Below are 14,996 nucleotides of genomic sequence, written 5' to 3' on the forward strand. Positions count from 1 at the left end.
CCACTGCGGTGCGGACGGGCAGGAACCACAGCGCTGCAGGGCAGCGAGGGGCACAAGGGTTTATTGATTGCTTTGGGGCGCTGGTGCCCGGGGAGCCCGCCTGGGGCGCGGGGCACGGCGCGAGCGGGGCGGGGGGCGAAGCGCTGACATGTCCATCCTCCCTCTGCGCCCCGGCTGGGCGGGAAGGGCTCCAAATAAAACGAATCTCTCTATATATACAAATATATACTATATATACCTCTCTCTGACCATATAGATACCTCTCTCTGCCCATATAGATACCTCTCTCTCTTATCTCTCCGGAAAGGATAAAGGGTTAATTTATCTTCGCATGCACAACCAAAGCCACCAACCCATGGGGACAGCGGGTGCCAAGGGACGCACACCCTCGCCCACCGGCATCCCGAGAGCCCGCGTCCCCACGTTATTGCTGCTCAGGTCCCATCCTGCTCCAGCAAACAAGTGGAGGGGGAAGAAGCTGAAGGAATGACACCGGTGAGTTGGTTGTCACCACCTGGCCGGTACCCGCTGGCATCTGGGGCCCGGAGGAGATGGTGGCATCGCCCCAGGACCATGGGAGCACCCGGTCGAAAGGCAAAGTCTGGATAAGGCGAAACAAAATGAGAATAAAGAACAGCCACTGCCCCAAAACCGGGCACTTTGCCACCCAAAGCTGGCGTGCCGGTGGCCCTCGGTGCCGGTGGCCGGTGCCACAAGGATGAGCTTGGGGACAGGGACACTGTCATAGGGCTGTGCTCTCCGATTCCTCCTCCTCCTCTTGCCGGGCGGCCGGGCCTGGCCCCGAGAGTCTCTGCGGTGCCTCCGGAGGGTCCCGGCGCAGGGCGGAATCTGGGGGGACCTGGAGGGAGGGGACCTCAAAACGGAGCAGACCTGCGGGAGGGCAGAGTCAGGAGACACCGTGGGGGCAGGACATCTCGCGTAGGTGCCACCACGGGTCCCTGCTCTGTGCCACCCCACCCCAGGCTGTGCCACCAGACCCGCTGCCCGCCGCTGCCTGGCCCCCTGCCATGCTCTGCTCTCCTCCACCCGGCGCGGGCGACACCGCTGTACCCCCTTCCGAGGGACAGGGTGAGGTGGCACAGGGTGACCACAGCCCACGGCTGAGAGTGGAGCAACCAACCCCAGGCAGGAGCAGCTTCTGCCTGTACCCGCCGGCTCGGGGACCCGACACCGGCAGCAGCGACGTGGGAGCGTAGCCGGGGAGCTGCACCCACGCCACGATGCACCAAAACCAGAATGCACCAATGCCAGACTGCCACGACAGGGCTGCACCAACGCCAGCGTGCACCGATGTCAGGGTGCAATGCCAGGATACAGTGCTGGGCTGCACCGATACCAGGGTTCAATGCCAGGATGCACCGATGCCAGGGTGCAGTGCCAAGCTGCACTGATGCCAGGGATGCACCGATGTCAGGATGCAATGCCAGGATGCATCAATATAGGGATGCAATGCCAGGATGCACCAATGCCAGGGATGCACCGATGCCAGGATGCAATGCCAGGATGCAATGCCAGGATGCACCAATGTAGGGATGCAATGCCAGGATGCACCGATGCCAGGGATGCACCGATGTCATTATGCAATGCCAGGATGCAATGCCAGGATGCACCAATGTAGGGATGCAATGCCAGGATGCACTGATGCCAGGGTGCAGTGCCAGGGTGCAATGCCAGCATGCGCTGATGTCAGGGCCACAGCAATGCTGGGGTGCCATACTGGGGCTGTGCCGGTGCCAGAGTACAACACCATTGCCAGTACATGGCTCAGCCCCGGTGCTGCAGGGGCAGCCCAGACCCCGCTGCCACCCACGCTGTCCCCCCCACCTCGCAGGCAGGACGGGCACGCAGAGGAGCAGACCTGGCCTCTGCAGGATCCCTGGCCAGCTGGGCCGGGGTGGCTCCTGTCCCCACACTCTGCTCCCCTGTGTCCCCAGGAGTCCCAAATGCCATCTGGCACCTCCCAAGCATCACCGTGTCCGTGTCCCTCAAACGGCGCAGCCCCTGCTGCTGCAGGGACACTGGGAGGTGGAGGACATCAAACACCAACAAAGCCCAGGGATAGGGAGGTGGGAACAGCAGGAACTGTGCCACAGCCTTGTGGTGCTTCCCAGGATGATGCCACCTTCCTGGGGACAGTTCTACCCAGCAGGAGCATTGCTACCTTCCTGGGACCACCATCACCTTCCCAGGTACATCACCAAGTTCGCAAGGGTACACCAACACCTTTGCAGGGATGCCGGCACCTTCCTAGGGACAATTCCTCCTTTCCAGGGACATAATCCGCTTCCTACGGACATTGCTAACTTCCTGGGGACATCATTGTCCTGGGGATAGTCCTCCCTTCCCTTGACATCGCCACCTTCCCAACGATGTTGCCACTTTCCTGGTGACAGCACCACCTTCTCAGGGTCATCACCACCTTCCCAAGGACATTGTCACCTTCCTGGGGACAGTCCCACCTCCTCAGGGACATCATCACCTTCCCAAGGATGCTGCCACCTTCCTGCGGACAGTGCCACCTTTCTAAGGCCATCATCTTCTCCCTGGAGACACCACCTTCTTGGGGACAGTCTCACCTGCCCTTGACACTGCCACCTTCCCAAGGATGCTGCCACCTTCCTGGGTACTGTCCCACCTTTTCATGGACATTGGCACCTCCCTGGACACCACCACCTTCCCAAGGCTGTTGCCACATCCCTGGGGACAGTCCCCCCCCTATCCCCGGACATCGGCCACCTTCCCAAGAATGCTGCCACCTTCCCAAGGGTGATGCCACCTCACTGGGGACAGTCCCATCTTGTCGTGGACATTGTCACCTCCCTGGATATCACCACCTTGTCATGGACATCGTCACCTCCCTGGACATCACCACCTTCCCAAGGCTGTTGCCACCTCCCTGGGGACAGTCCCCCCCCTCCTCTGGACATCACATCTTCCCAAGGATGCTGCCGCCTCCTCGGTGCCATTGTCCCCCCCCCAGTGTCCTCCCGTGTCCCCCATTACCTGCCATGCCGCTGTCCCCGGGGGGGGTGCGGGGGCTCTCGGGGGGCGGGGGGGGCTGCGGCGGGGGGGGCAGCGTGGGGCGCGGGCGTGCTTTGGAGGGGGGTCGGGCTCGGGGAGGGGGTGCAGAGGCCGGGGGGGGCAGAGGGGGCGGGGGGGGAGGCGGGGGGCAAGGGGAGGGGGGGCTGGGCAGGGGGGAGAGGCTGGAGGGGGACGGGGACGGGACCCCCCCCGGCTCCCTTGGCGGGACGGGCGCCGGCTTCTTGGCCCCTGCGGACAGAGAGGGGGTCAGGGGGGGCCCCCGGCCACGACCCCCACCCTGCGCCCCGCTCCTACCTTGGCGAGGGGGCGGTGGGCTCGGCTCCCCGGGGGGGGGGTCCTTGGGCCTCGGAGCGCTGGGGAGGAACCGGGAGAGAGGGAAAGAGGAACAGAGGAGCAGAGAGAGAAGTTAGACAAGAGGGGGAGGAAGACACAATAGAAATGGAAAGGGGAAAAAAGAGAGAAATGGAAAGGGAAAAATAGAAATGAAAAGCGGCTGTGGAGGTGCAGGGATGGGGGATGAGGGGAGGGGGGATGAGGGGATGGAGGATGAGTGGATGGGGGATGCAGGGATGGGAAACGAGGGATGAGGAGATGGGGGATGAGAGGCTGGGGGATGCAGGGAAGGGGGTGAGGGGATGGGGGATGGGGGATGAGGGGATGGGGGATGAGGGGATGCGGGATGCAGGGATGGGGGATGAGGGGATGAGGAGATGGGGGATGAGGGGAGGAGGGATGAGGGGATGGGGGATGAGGGGAGGGGGGATGAGGGGACGGGGGATGAGGAGATGGGGTATGAGGGGAGGAGGGATGAGGAGATGGGGGATGAGGGGAGGAGGGATGAGGGGATGGGGGATGAGGGGAGGAGGGATGAGGGGATGGGGGATGAGGGGAGGAGGGATGAGGAGATGGGGGATGAGGGGAGGAGGGATGAGGAGATGGGGGATGAGGGGAGGAGGGATGAGGGGATGGGGGATGCAGGGATGGGGGATGAGAGGATGAGGAGATGGGGGATGAGGGGATGGGGGATGAGTGATGAGGAGATGGGGGGTGGGGGGATGACGGGATGGAGGATGAGTGGATAGGGGATGCAAGGATGGGAAATGAGGGATGAGGAGATGGGGGACGAGGGGCTCGGGGATGCGGGGTGTGGGGCTAGGGGATGAGGGCATAGGGGTGAAGAGCTGGGGGATGCGGGACTGGAGCCATGAGGGGCTGGGGGTGAGGGTCTGGGGGATGTGGGGCTGGGGGATGAGGCGATGGGGGAGGCAGGGCAGGGGCATGAAGGATGGGGATAAGGGGATGGGGGATGAGGGGCCAGGAGGTGAAGGGATGGAGATAAGGGGATGAGGAAATGGTGGGGCTCAAGGGATACAGAGCTCAAAGGATGCAGGGCTTAAGGGATGTGAGGCTGGGAGAAGCTGGGGAATGTGGGACTAGGGGGATGAAGGGCTGGGGGTGAGGGTCTGGGGATGAGGGTATAGGGGTGAGGAGCTGGGGGATGCAGGGATGGTGGATGTGGGGCTGGTGGATGAGGCAATGGGGGATGCGGGGATGGGGCTATTGTGGTCACTGTGGGGCACCCTCTCCTCCTACTGTCCCCAGGATGCTGAGCACCCTCTCCTCCCGCTGTCCCCGTGGTACTGCTCCTCTCCTGGAGGTGCTAAATATCCTTCTCCTCCCCATGTCCCTGGATTGCTTCTCCTCTCCCAGTGAAGCTAAGCACCCTCCCCTCCTGGTGTTCCAGGATGCTGCCCCTCTGCCAGAGATTCTGAGCAACCTGTCCTCCTGCTGCCCTTGGAACACTGCTCCTCTCTTGGGGATACTGAGCACCCCCTCCTCCCAGTGCCCTCGGGATGCTGCTCCTTTCCCAGCGATGATGAGCACCCTCTCCTCTTTAGGGTTGTCACCTGCCCCTAGGATGTTGCTTCTCTCCCAGGACCGCTGAGCACCCTCCCCTCCGGCTGCCCCTGGGATGCTGTTCCCCTCCCAGGGATGCTGAGCACCTTCTCTGGCACAGCTGGGGTTTGGATTTGGTTGGGGACACAAGGATGTCGGTGGCCTTACCTTGTCCGCTCGGTTGCCGGGGGAAAGGCGAAGCTGGTGGGAGTTGGGGATGGGGTAGCTGAAATATCCACCGCCTCGGGAATGGGTGAGTGCGGGGTGGTGGGGAGCTCGGCAGGCGGCGCGGGGGGCTGAGTGGCCGGCGAGGATGCCTTCCGTGCCCCTGAGGGGCCTCGTCGGGCCACCCACGAGGTGTCCATCACCCTGACACCCATGCTGGGGACACAGAGAGACAGGCTCTCAACACCTGCCTAGTGAACGGGGACCGCCAGCATCCCCCGCTCCTCCTCCAGCTTCTTCGGGTGCCTGTACCCTAAAAACGCCACTTCCACTGGGAAGCTGCTGGGAAGAGGGCAGGGATGGCCACATGGGATGTGCTTGTGTCACCTACTGGCCACCTCTCCTTTCTCCAGGTACCAGCAGGCACCAGCACCCTCCCAGTATCCTTCCAAAAACCACCCAGCACCATCCCACCACCTTCCAGCATCATCTCATCCCAGTATCCTCCCAGCACCATCCTACCACCTTCCAGCATCATCTCATCCCAGCATCCTCCCAGCACCATCCCACCACCTTCCCAGCAGCCTCCCAGCACAGCTGCAGAGGATACAGTACCTTTGGATTTTCCTAAGGCTGCATGAATGGAAACACACGATTATTAGTGCACACCCCCACCCCCCAAACCCTGACAAGGCACGGCGAGCAGCGGCCGCTGGATGGAAAAGCAGCTGTGAGGTCAGGGGGCTTCAAGAGTTGAGGCAGGAAGGGCATGGTGGGAACCAGGCTGTGCTGGTGATGGGGAGAGATTGCGGTTTAGGAGGTAGAGAGAACCCCGAGGACGTTTTATGGAGGTGAGGAGAGCTCAGTGGATGTTTTTCGGACACAGGGAGAGCCCTGGAATGTTTTCTGGAGGTAACCTGCCTGGCTGTGGTCCCTGTGAGGTGGCACAGGGGTGGGTGCATGCACGGGTTGTGAGTAGGAAGCTTTCTCCTGAAGCAGAGCCAGCAGACCTCGGGAGCACCAGGGCACCGATCCTGGCATGGCACAGCCCCAGTACTGTGCCACGGGCCACCCCACTCCCATCTCAGCAGGCTGGAAGCAGGCGTCAAGCCCCAGGCTCACCTGAGCATCCCTGAGAGCTCAGCACGGAGAACAGGAGGTCCTCCCACCCCAGGACCACCCAACTTCCACCAGCTCAGTGTAACCCTTCTCCAGGGTGGCAATGCCACCACCTCCCCAAGCCCTGGCACCGCACAGACCCTACCCATCCTTCTTGTAGAACTCCAGCATCATGTTGTCCGTGGCCACGCTGAGGGGCCGCCGCGCCTGGTCGTGCTGCCGGCGGTCGGCGTGGTCCATGTCCGGGGAGGGCATGGAGCTGTAGTTGGCGTTGTGGTTGATGTGCATGGGGCTGCCGTAGTTGCCTGTCACATTGAACTCGATGTCTGGGGTGGGGGAAAGGAGAAGGGAGGAGGGATGTTGGGTTGTGTGTCCTCACTGAGGGGTGGGATGGGGGAATTGGCACCGCAGGGGGGTCCTGGAGTGGCTGGATTGGGCTCACTGCTCTGAGGAGTCTTGCCAGATCTCTGCTGGAGGCCCCCAAGCCAAGGTGAGCAGACAGGGCCAAAATAAACATGGGAGCTCAGCACCCCCTCCTCAAGGAGGTCCAGGAGGTCCCACGTAGCCCATCCCTACCTCCAGGGAAAAACCAGTCAGCATGCTGGATGAGTGGCTCGATAATTCCCACGATCTGCAGCGAGACGGTCGTCATCATCTCTGTCATGTTCCTGCAAGGTGGTGGGCAGCACCTCAGCAACCCCACCACAGCCCAGCCTCATTTCTGATAGGATTTTGGCCCCACCCCACACCCCAGCATCCCTCTACCCCATTCGCTTCCCAACCGGACACCGCACCCATCTGCCTGTGGCCAGAGGAGGTTGGGTCCCAGCACGATGGCCACATTGCTTGGCGTCATCTTATTCGCATCCTGGTACTCAGTCAGCTTGGCCAGGAATTTGATCAGGTACCTGGAAAACAGAGCCAAGCCAGGGTGGTAGATCAACATCGCACCTTCTCCATCCCATCCCTTTGTCCCGCTGGCCCCAGGCTCACCTGATGTTGTTGTAGTTGGCTTTGGGAAGCTTCTCACAGGCATTCCAGAGAGCCTGCAGCCTCTTCTCCTGCTCCGGGATGCTGTGGGGAGTTGGACAGGAGGCTCATACCCCATTCCCACCCCACCCTAGGGCTTTTGGCCCCACCAGCCCTGCCCTCAGGGGCTCTGCAAGACCTTTGGGCTGGTGCCAACATCATACAGGTAAATGAAACCCCAAACCATGGCCAAAACAAGAAGGAAACCTTTAGGCTGCAGGCGAGGGGCACGTCCTCTCCTCACCTCCAGTCCCACCCGGTTGTGTTTTGGGGATGTGTTCACTTTAGAAGTGGTAATTACTGCCAAAAGCCCCCCAAAACAACAGCCTGCTCCCCACATGCCACCCTTGGGGACCGTCCCCTCTGCTGAGCCACCACCACATGCTCCAGCACTCCCAGGGCAGGGGCAGGATGTGGTCAGTCCTACATCCAGGCACCACTGAGGTGGTCCTCAATCTAGAAGGAGATGCTCCTTCTCCCATCTCCCTCACCCTTAGCCCAAACACCTCCCATGGTGCCACCTCAGCTGGCCTAGCCCTGCTGGCTTTGGGGGTTTCATCGTTCAGAGCATTCCAGAAAAGCAGGTGGGAGACTCCTTGGCCAGTTGTCATCTCCCAGAGATTGCACATCCATCCAGGAATGGCACCAGGGCCTGCTACCCAAGGGCTTGCTGGAGGATGCTGAAAGAGCTCAGCCACCTTGGCTGAGGCACCCTGGACCAAGGCTGGGGCATAAGGGTTGGGGAACACCAAGACCACCCTTGCTGTTGAGACCCACAGTGCTCAAAGAACATGACAAGAAACCCCCCGGCTCCCATCCCAAATGCTGTGAACCATGTGAAAAATAACTCACAGACCCCAAACCACCCGTGGGACCCTAGATGCCACCACCCATGTCATGGAGGAATGGGGGAGATGCCCCAGACTCACTTGGAGGCCTGGATCCACTCCTCATACAGCTCAAATGTCATGAGGGGCTCTGGCAGCTCTCGCAGGTAGGATTTGAGAGCTCCTGTGGCACACAAGGGACAAGGGGCTCAGCACCACAGGAGGTGCTGCGGGTGGCACTGGCCACCAGGCACCAAATGGTTTTGTTCCTCAGCATTTTGACTCGCATCCCTTCCAACCCCTCCACCGATGCGGCCCAAAGCACCCATTACACCTTTCAGCATGGTGGAGCCCACAGCATCCTCTGACCCCCAGTAACCACCCCGCTACCTCTATTTTGTCCCTCCTGCACCCCCCTGATCCCCTCCACCACTTTAGCTTCCACCACGAGTTCACCCAGCTCTCCATCACTCGTTTTTGCCCAGGATCTTCCCAGCTCCTTGCGCTGGGAGAGAGTTCCCACTGCAGTCAGGGTCCAATCCTACACCCGTCAGACAGCCCAGCTCAGGAGGGCGGCAGCAGAGTGGTATTTTGACCCAATTCATGGTGAATATCAGCCCCTCCGTGCTTGGGGAGGGTCTACAGACACAGAAGAGGTGGAGAGAAGATGGCAAGCTTGATGATAACACGTGCATCTTCCCAACCACTCCATGCTCCTGTGGAGGCTCTCCTGATTAGAGTCACCCTCATTAGAACCATCCTCATTAGTGTCATCAGGGCCTGAGCGCCACCTCAGATTATGATGGCATCTCTGTTTTCTTCCTCATCTGCAACCAAAAGCGCTGCCCAAGGCCTTGGCCGGGGAGGGGACGTGCAGGTCCCTCTGTGGAAGGCAACTCCTGAACACCCAAGAGCTGCATTTCCACACCTACATTTGTTCCCCTGTGTACCCTCTTTGCTGTTCAAAGGCTTTGGGACAAACCACGGAAGGGCTGAGGGTGGAAGGCACCCCTGGTGGTCATCTGGTCCAACTCCCTGCTCCAGCAGAACCACCCAGAGCCGGCTGCCCATGATTACGTCTTGATGGCTTTTGAGTATCTCCAAGGATAGACCCTCCATCACCTCCCTGGGCAGCCCATGTCAGCGCTTGATCATCCACGTGTGATGAAAGTGTCTCCTCGTCTTCAGAGGGAACCATTTGCGGTTCAGTTGGAGCCCATCGCCTCTAGTCCTGGTGCTGCGCACCACTGGAAAGAGCAGTGCCTTCTTTGCCCCTTCCCCGCAGGTATTTATATCCATCGATGAGATCCCCTTGACCCATCTCTGCTCCAGGCTGAACATTCCCAGCTCCCTCAGCCTTTCCTCCGAGGAGAGATGCTCCAGGCCCCTCATTATCTTCATGGCCTCACACTGGAGACTCTCCAGTATCTCCATATCTTTCTTGTAGTGCCCCACACTGGACACAACACTGCAGATGTGGCCTCACCAGTGCTGAGCAGAGGAGAAGGATAATCTCCTTCAACCAGCTGTCACCACACCTCCCAGCACAGCCCAGGACATTATTTGCCTTCCCACGGCTGGCACTTGGTCAGCTTGGTGTCCAGCCCATCTCTGCCAAGCTGCTTTCCAGCTGGGTGGCCCCAGCATGTCCTGGTGCCGGGGGCTGCTCCTCCCCAAGGGCAGGACTTGGCGCTTCCCCTTGCTTCATGAGGTCTCTCAGCCCATTTCTCCAGCCTGTCCTGGTCCCTCGGGATGCAGCACCATCCTTTGGAGCATCAGCCACTCCTCCCAGTTTGGTGTCATCTGCCTCCTTGCTGGGGGTGCACCCTGTCCCACTATCCGTGTCACTAATGAAGATCTCAGTTGGGATCAGATCCCATTATCAACCCCTGGACTACACCACTGGTGGCTGACCTCTGGCTGGACTTCATACCAGTGATCATCACCCTCTGGGTGCCTACAGTTGGTGCCTGCAGGCTGGATGGACCCTCCCACACATCCCCAACCACCCCACCCGATGCTGCCTCTACCTGCAATGGCGTGTGGGTCTGCCGAGTACTCTTGCACGTCCACCACACAGCAGTCCAGGGCAGCCTTGAGCTTCTTCAGCTTGGAAGCTGAGGGAGCCACTCGGAAGAGACCCTTCACAGAAGACACAGAAGAGCGTTGCACAGGCTTTGGGGCTGGGAATGTCCCCAAAGCCCCACTGTTCCTTGAAGGCACCCATGACCTCTTCCAACATGCCCAACGGCGTCATGCTGGGACCTGGGACCCACCTCCTCCTGCATGCCGCACTCCAGCAGCATCGTCACACACGCTTCCACAGGGAAGGCGATCTCTCGCCCGCTGACAGCCAGGTGCTCCTCCAAGGGCTTCCCAAAGGAGGGCTTCTCCATCCACGCCTCTGAGATGGGCAGAGGGGGTGAGAGAAGGGGGAGGACACAGCAGGGATGGTGCCAGATCCAGCACCCCCTCCCAAAAAACCCTTGGATCACAGCAAAATATTCTATTTGGGACTTGTTAAAACATCAGGACCCCAAGCTCCGTCCTGGGTGGCTTGGGAAGCGCGTTTTAAAGATGAAATCCAAGTAAAATTCAAGGACAGATTGGATTGGCCTTGGGCAGCCTGATCCAGTGGGAAGTGTCCCTGCCCATGGCAGGGGGGCTGGAACTGGACGGTCTCTAAGGTCCCTTCCAACCCAAACTATTCTATGATTCTACAGTATTTTCCACTCATCACACACGATGTTTCTAAGGGGCTGCATAACGTTTTTGGGTGGGAGCGACTATGGGCAAACCTTTGCAATATATTCCCACTTCTTCCATCACAGTTTGAGGCAGGAATATTTTGTGGGATCAAGAGGAAACAATAAAATCCAAATCGCTCCCCACCACACCGCAGTGATGGCAGCACGGCGCCCTGGGAACGCGCTGCTTTGGGGCTGCACTGGGCTCTTCCCAACCACGGTCTCCCAGCCTCTACTGAGGTTGCACAGCACAAAGCAAACTCTCCTCCTCGGTGCTGGGTTTGCACGTCAGCGCTGTGCTTGATGGGGATAATTGGGCAGGTTTCCCCTGTTTCCAGGAGCGGCTGAGAGAGCTGGGGGTGTTTAGCCTGGAGGAGGCTGAGGGGAGACCTTATTGCTCTCTACAGCTACCTGAAAGGAGGTTGTGGAGAGGAGGGAGCTGGGCTCTTCTCCCAAGTGACTGAGGACAGGACAAGGGGGAACGGCATGAAGCTCCACCAGGGGAGGGTCAGAGTGGATATCAGGAAGAAATTTTTCACAGAAAGGGTCATGGGGCACTGGAACAGCTGCCCAGAGAGGGGGAGGAGGAGTCCCCATCCCTGGAGGTGTTTAAAAGACGGGTAGACGAGGTGCTCAGGGACGTGGTTTAGCGGCAGATAGGAATGGTTGGACTCAATGATCCAAGAGGTCTTTTCCAACCTGATGATTCTATGATTCGATGATGCTGGTTGGATTCTGCCCCCTGTGACCAAGTGGGATGGAGATGCTCTCCCAGTGCCAGGGCAGGCTGGATGCAGATGTGGGGAGCCAAGTGAGGATGCTTGGCTGTGGACCCAGCATGCAGCCATGTCATGGAGCTCACATGGCTCCGGTGTGACACAGAGCCCTCAGCATTGCATCCAGACCCCACGGACACTTACCCTGCTGGGCTTTAATTTGAGGCAGGACGTTCTGCAAAAGCGCTAAGGATTTCCGATGGTACTCGGCCTGCACCTCGATCAGCTGTGGGGAAAGACGGCACCGCTCTCACCCCTCCACCCAGATGGAGGAATCCCATGGGCATGGGTGGCACTTACAGTTTGGAAATAGTTTGCATAGTCTACTTCTTTGGCCACAAAATTGTACATGTCAGCCGAGAGCTGGTCCTGTGGAGAGCAGAAAATTAGTCACCACCAAGCCTGAGCTGCCCTGATGCCACCAAGATGACCCTTTCGCAGGGCACAGCTCCCACCAGGAGCCAACGCGCAATGTGACATGTGGCAGCATGGGCTTGATATATGCTCGGGTGATAGGTGGAGAGCTGGGGTTGTTCAGCCTGGAGAACAGAAGGCTCCCGGGAGACCTTAGAGCAGCTTCCAGTACGGAAAGGGGCTCCAGGAAAGCTGGGGAGGGGCTCTTGTTCAGGGAGTGCAGAGATAGGATGAGGGGGAAAGGGTTTCAGCTGTAAGGAGGGAAGATTAAGATGAAATTTTGGGGAGAAATGTTTTCCTGTGAGGGTGGGGAGGCCCTGGCCCAGGTTGCCCAGAGCAGTGGTGGCTGCCCCATCCCTGGAGGGGTTCAAGGCCAGGTTGGATGGGGCTTTGAGCAACCTGATCCAGTGGGAGGTGTCCCTGCCCATGGCAGGGAGGTGGAACTGGATGGGCTTTGAGGTCCTTTCCAACCCAACCATCCCATGTTTCTATGTTGGGGTTCGCTCTCTGGTGCTGTGCGACTGGCCCCACCCTTGCCCCCCACTTCTTCCAGAGCCCCAAATCAGCCAGTGCCTTGCAAGCAGCTCTCCTGAAAGCACAAGCTACTTGGAAACAACCTGTCAGCCAACAGCTAACAGCTGCACATCCTGGTGGGCTGAACAACACAACTAAAATGCCAGGTCTGCTCATCCCAGCACCTCGCTGCATTGCTCTTTGTGTACAAGTGGCTCATTCATTAACCACAGCACTAATTGCTCCACAGCGAAGCAGCGCACAGCTCAGCTGTCACGAGTAGCGCCCAACCACTCGGAGCAGACCAGACTGATGGGGCTTGCTCCAAATTACAACGAGCCTCTCGGCACCAGGGCACAGATCTCTGTCCCCACGCTCGCAAAATACACTTTGCCACTTCCCAAAGTGCTCCCTTTTGAGAATCCCCTGTGATAACTCAGCTGGAGGAAAACCAACACTCTGAGCACATCCTGGTCGACCGTCAGCATGGTGAATACAGCGGGGGCAGACCCTGGCCTGGCTGGTGTTACTGGGACTTGCTGGGCATGTGGGGCTTTGATGCTCTAAAATGGGAAACAGTGTGATTTTGGGACTGGATTTTAAGGGTTATGCAGGTTTTGGTTGTGCCCCTGGAGAAAAGAGCCAGGATTTGGGACACACACCCAGCTCCATCTCCTGCCCCAAACCCAGAGCACCAGGTTTGCTTGGCCCTTTGTATTTTCTGCCCAGGGGGAATTTAAAGCCACTCAAAATTGCCTGTGGGTTTCTTCACTGCATCCTGCAGCCCATGACAAAGGTGCTGGCAGCAGTCTCCCCCCTTGCTTGGATACTTTTTCCACCAAACACGACCCTGAGGGATGGCAGGGGGTGACGGGGCTGGGCGGCACGTGTGGGCTCAGCACTCGCTGGCACTTCCCGCAGGTCTCTGTGCCATGGCTGGGCACACACAGTGCTCAGCTTGCCAGCTCCTGCCAGGATGAGTCCCCTGGGAATGGGATGCTCTCCAGCTCCAGCGGATGGCAACAGGAACCGAGGATGTCCTGCTTGGCTGGTGAGCATCACCCACTGCCACCAGGCTGCGTTTGGGCAAGGGGAACAGCAGGAGGAGCGTTTAGCATAGCAATGGGGTAGGAAGCGGGTGAAGAACAGGGTAAGAGGAGAGGCTGCAGGTATTCTGCAGTGCCTGAATGCCACGGTTCCCCCACTCCAGCAAGGAGTGATCCCCCTGGGTACCCTGCAAATCTCCACTCTGTTGGCTGCCTCCTCCATCTCCTCCCGGAGAGCATCAGCTTTGGCGCCCGAGGGCTGCAGGTTGCTGGCCAAACCCGAGGACTTCGCCGACTGCTGCCACCTGCGGAGAGAGGGCAGAGCTGTCACGGGGGCACAGGGACCACAGGATCCCAGCAGACTTGGAGGGCACTCCAAGGACCCCCTTTGGCCAAACCTACTTGGTCCCCAGGGCTGACCACCATGCAGATGGTCCCAGTCCAGGCTGGGATGCAGCACCCACTCCCAACCCTAATCATCCCCAATCCCTACAACCGGCTGTGCACACGGGGCTCCAATTACACATTATTTTCAGCAGGATAATGAGCTTCACTCAGGTAGGAGAAAGAAGACGATGCGAAGGTCTGGACACAACGTTGAGGACTACAAACACCTCCCAAAGCTCTCCCTGGGGGATGCCTTGATGTTCTGCAAGGCTTGGCCAACTCTGCATACTTTTTAAATGGTCACTATGGCCCCAGGCAAAACCTAAAGCACAACCTGCAGGTCCCCACCATAGCATCTGAGACAAGGACCCATCCAGAAGGACATTCCACATCCACCTCCACACTACTCTAGAGAAGCAGGAGCACCCGGCTCTTTGCCATCATGTAAGAACCCACCAAGACAGGCAAAGGGTGGGGAAAACCTAAGTATTTGTGTCAGAACAAAATACTCTTTTCTGCAGAGGGCAGGCAAGGAAGAGGGATCTGGAAGAGCAGGAATCCTGGCTCACAGCAGAGCTTGACTTCATCGAACATGGTGACACAGCCAAGACTTATTGTCCCAAGACAGCCGTGGTACCTGGGCTCCAGGATGTCCTTCCCGGTGCTACCCATTGCTCGGGGATTTTTATTTTGTATACAGCAGCTTTGAAGCTGCTTCCTACCGCGTCCTGGAAGAGTCCATGTCCAGCACGAGCTTTGCCAAGTGCTTCCTCTGCTTTTGGATATTCGGGATTTCCACCTGCAACAACACACAGGAACAGGAGGAGATAACGACAGTGGCGCCTGAGTGGGTCAGATCTGACTGTAGAGTTGACTTCAGACTTGGACTGGGAGTTTGGGCCGGTGCAAGCTGAGCAGATAAGGGTGCAGATCCTTATTTTAGCATCACCAGAGAGATGGCACAGCTCGTCCCTCCTCCGTGTCCCCACGTGAGCTGTGCCACCTCCAACAGCC

The 14,996-nt window shown here is 59.0% G+C and overlaps 1 protein-coding gene across 3 annotated transcripts in view; it reads right to left on the reverse strand.

Moving 5' to 3' along the window:
• Nucleotides 1–204: 204 nt before the first annotated feature.
• ARHGAP44 (Rho GTPase activating protein 44) overlaps nucleotides 205–14,996 on the reverse strand; it is a 35,566-nt gene continuing 20,774 nt past the window's right edge. Inside the window, exons 6-20 of one of the 3 annotated variants that reach the window (XM_054083279.1) lie at nucleotides 14,705–14,781; nucleotides 13,783–13,900; nucleotides 11,923–11,991; nucleotides 11,767–11,848; nucleotides 10,376–10,503; nucleotides 10,130–10,241; nucleotides 8,202–8,283; nucleotides 7,237–7,317; nucleotides 7,038–7,151; nucleotides 6,820–6,911; nucleotides 6,389–6,569; nucleotides 5,740–5,757; nucleotides 5,128–5,340; nucleotides 3,358–3,416; nucleotides 205–891 (exon numbers count right to left, since the gene is read on the reverse strand). In XM_054083279.1, coding sequence (XP_053939254.1) covers nucleotides 743–891; nucleotides 3,358–3,416; nucleotides 5,128–5,340; nucleotides 5,740–5,757; nucleotides 6,389–6,569; nucleotides 6,820–6,911; nucleotides 7,038–7,151; nucleotides 7,237–7,317; nucleotides 8,202–8,283; nucleotides 10,130–10,241; nucleotides 10,376–10,503; nucleotides 11,767–11,848; nucleotides 11,923–11,991; nucleotides 13,783–13,900; nucleotides 14,705–14,781 — 1,575 coding nt within the window. In that variant the 3' untranslated portion in view covers nucleotides 205–742. The remainder of the gene's footprint in view (nucleotides 892–3,357; nucleotides 3,417–5,127; nucleotides 5,341–5,739; nucleotides 5,758–6,388; nucleotides 6,570–6,819; nucleotides 6,912–7,037; nucleotides 7,152–7,236; nucleotides 7,318–8,201; nucleotides 8,284–10,129; nucleotides 10,242–10,375; nucleotides 10,504–11,766; nucleotides 11,849–11,922; nucleotides 11,992–13,782; nucleotides 13,901–14,704; nucleotides 14,782–14,996) is intronic. The other 2 variants (XM_054083280.1, XM_054083281.1) reach the window with 2 other exon arrangements.

Source organism: Cuculus canorus, chromosome 18, assembly GCF_017976375.1.
Source record: "Cuculus canorus isolate bCucCan1 chromosome 18, bCucCan1.pri, whole genome shotgun sequence".
NCBI classification, from domain to species: domain Eukaryota; kingdom Metazoa; phylum Chordata; class Aves; order Cuculiformes; family Cuculidae; genus Cuculus; species Cuculus canorus.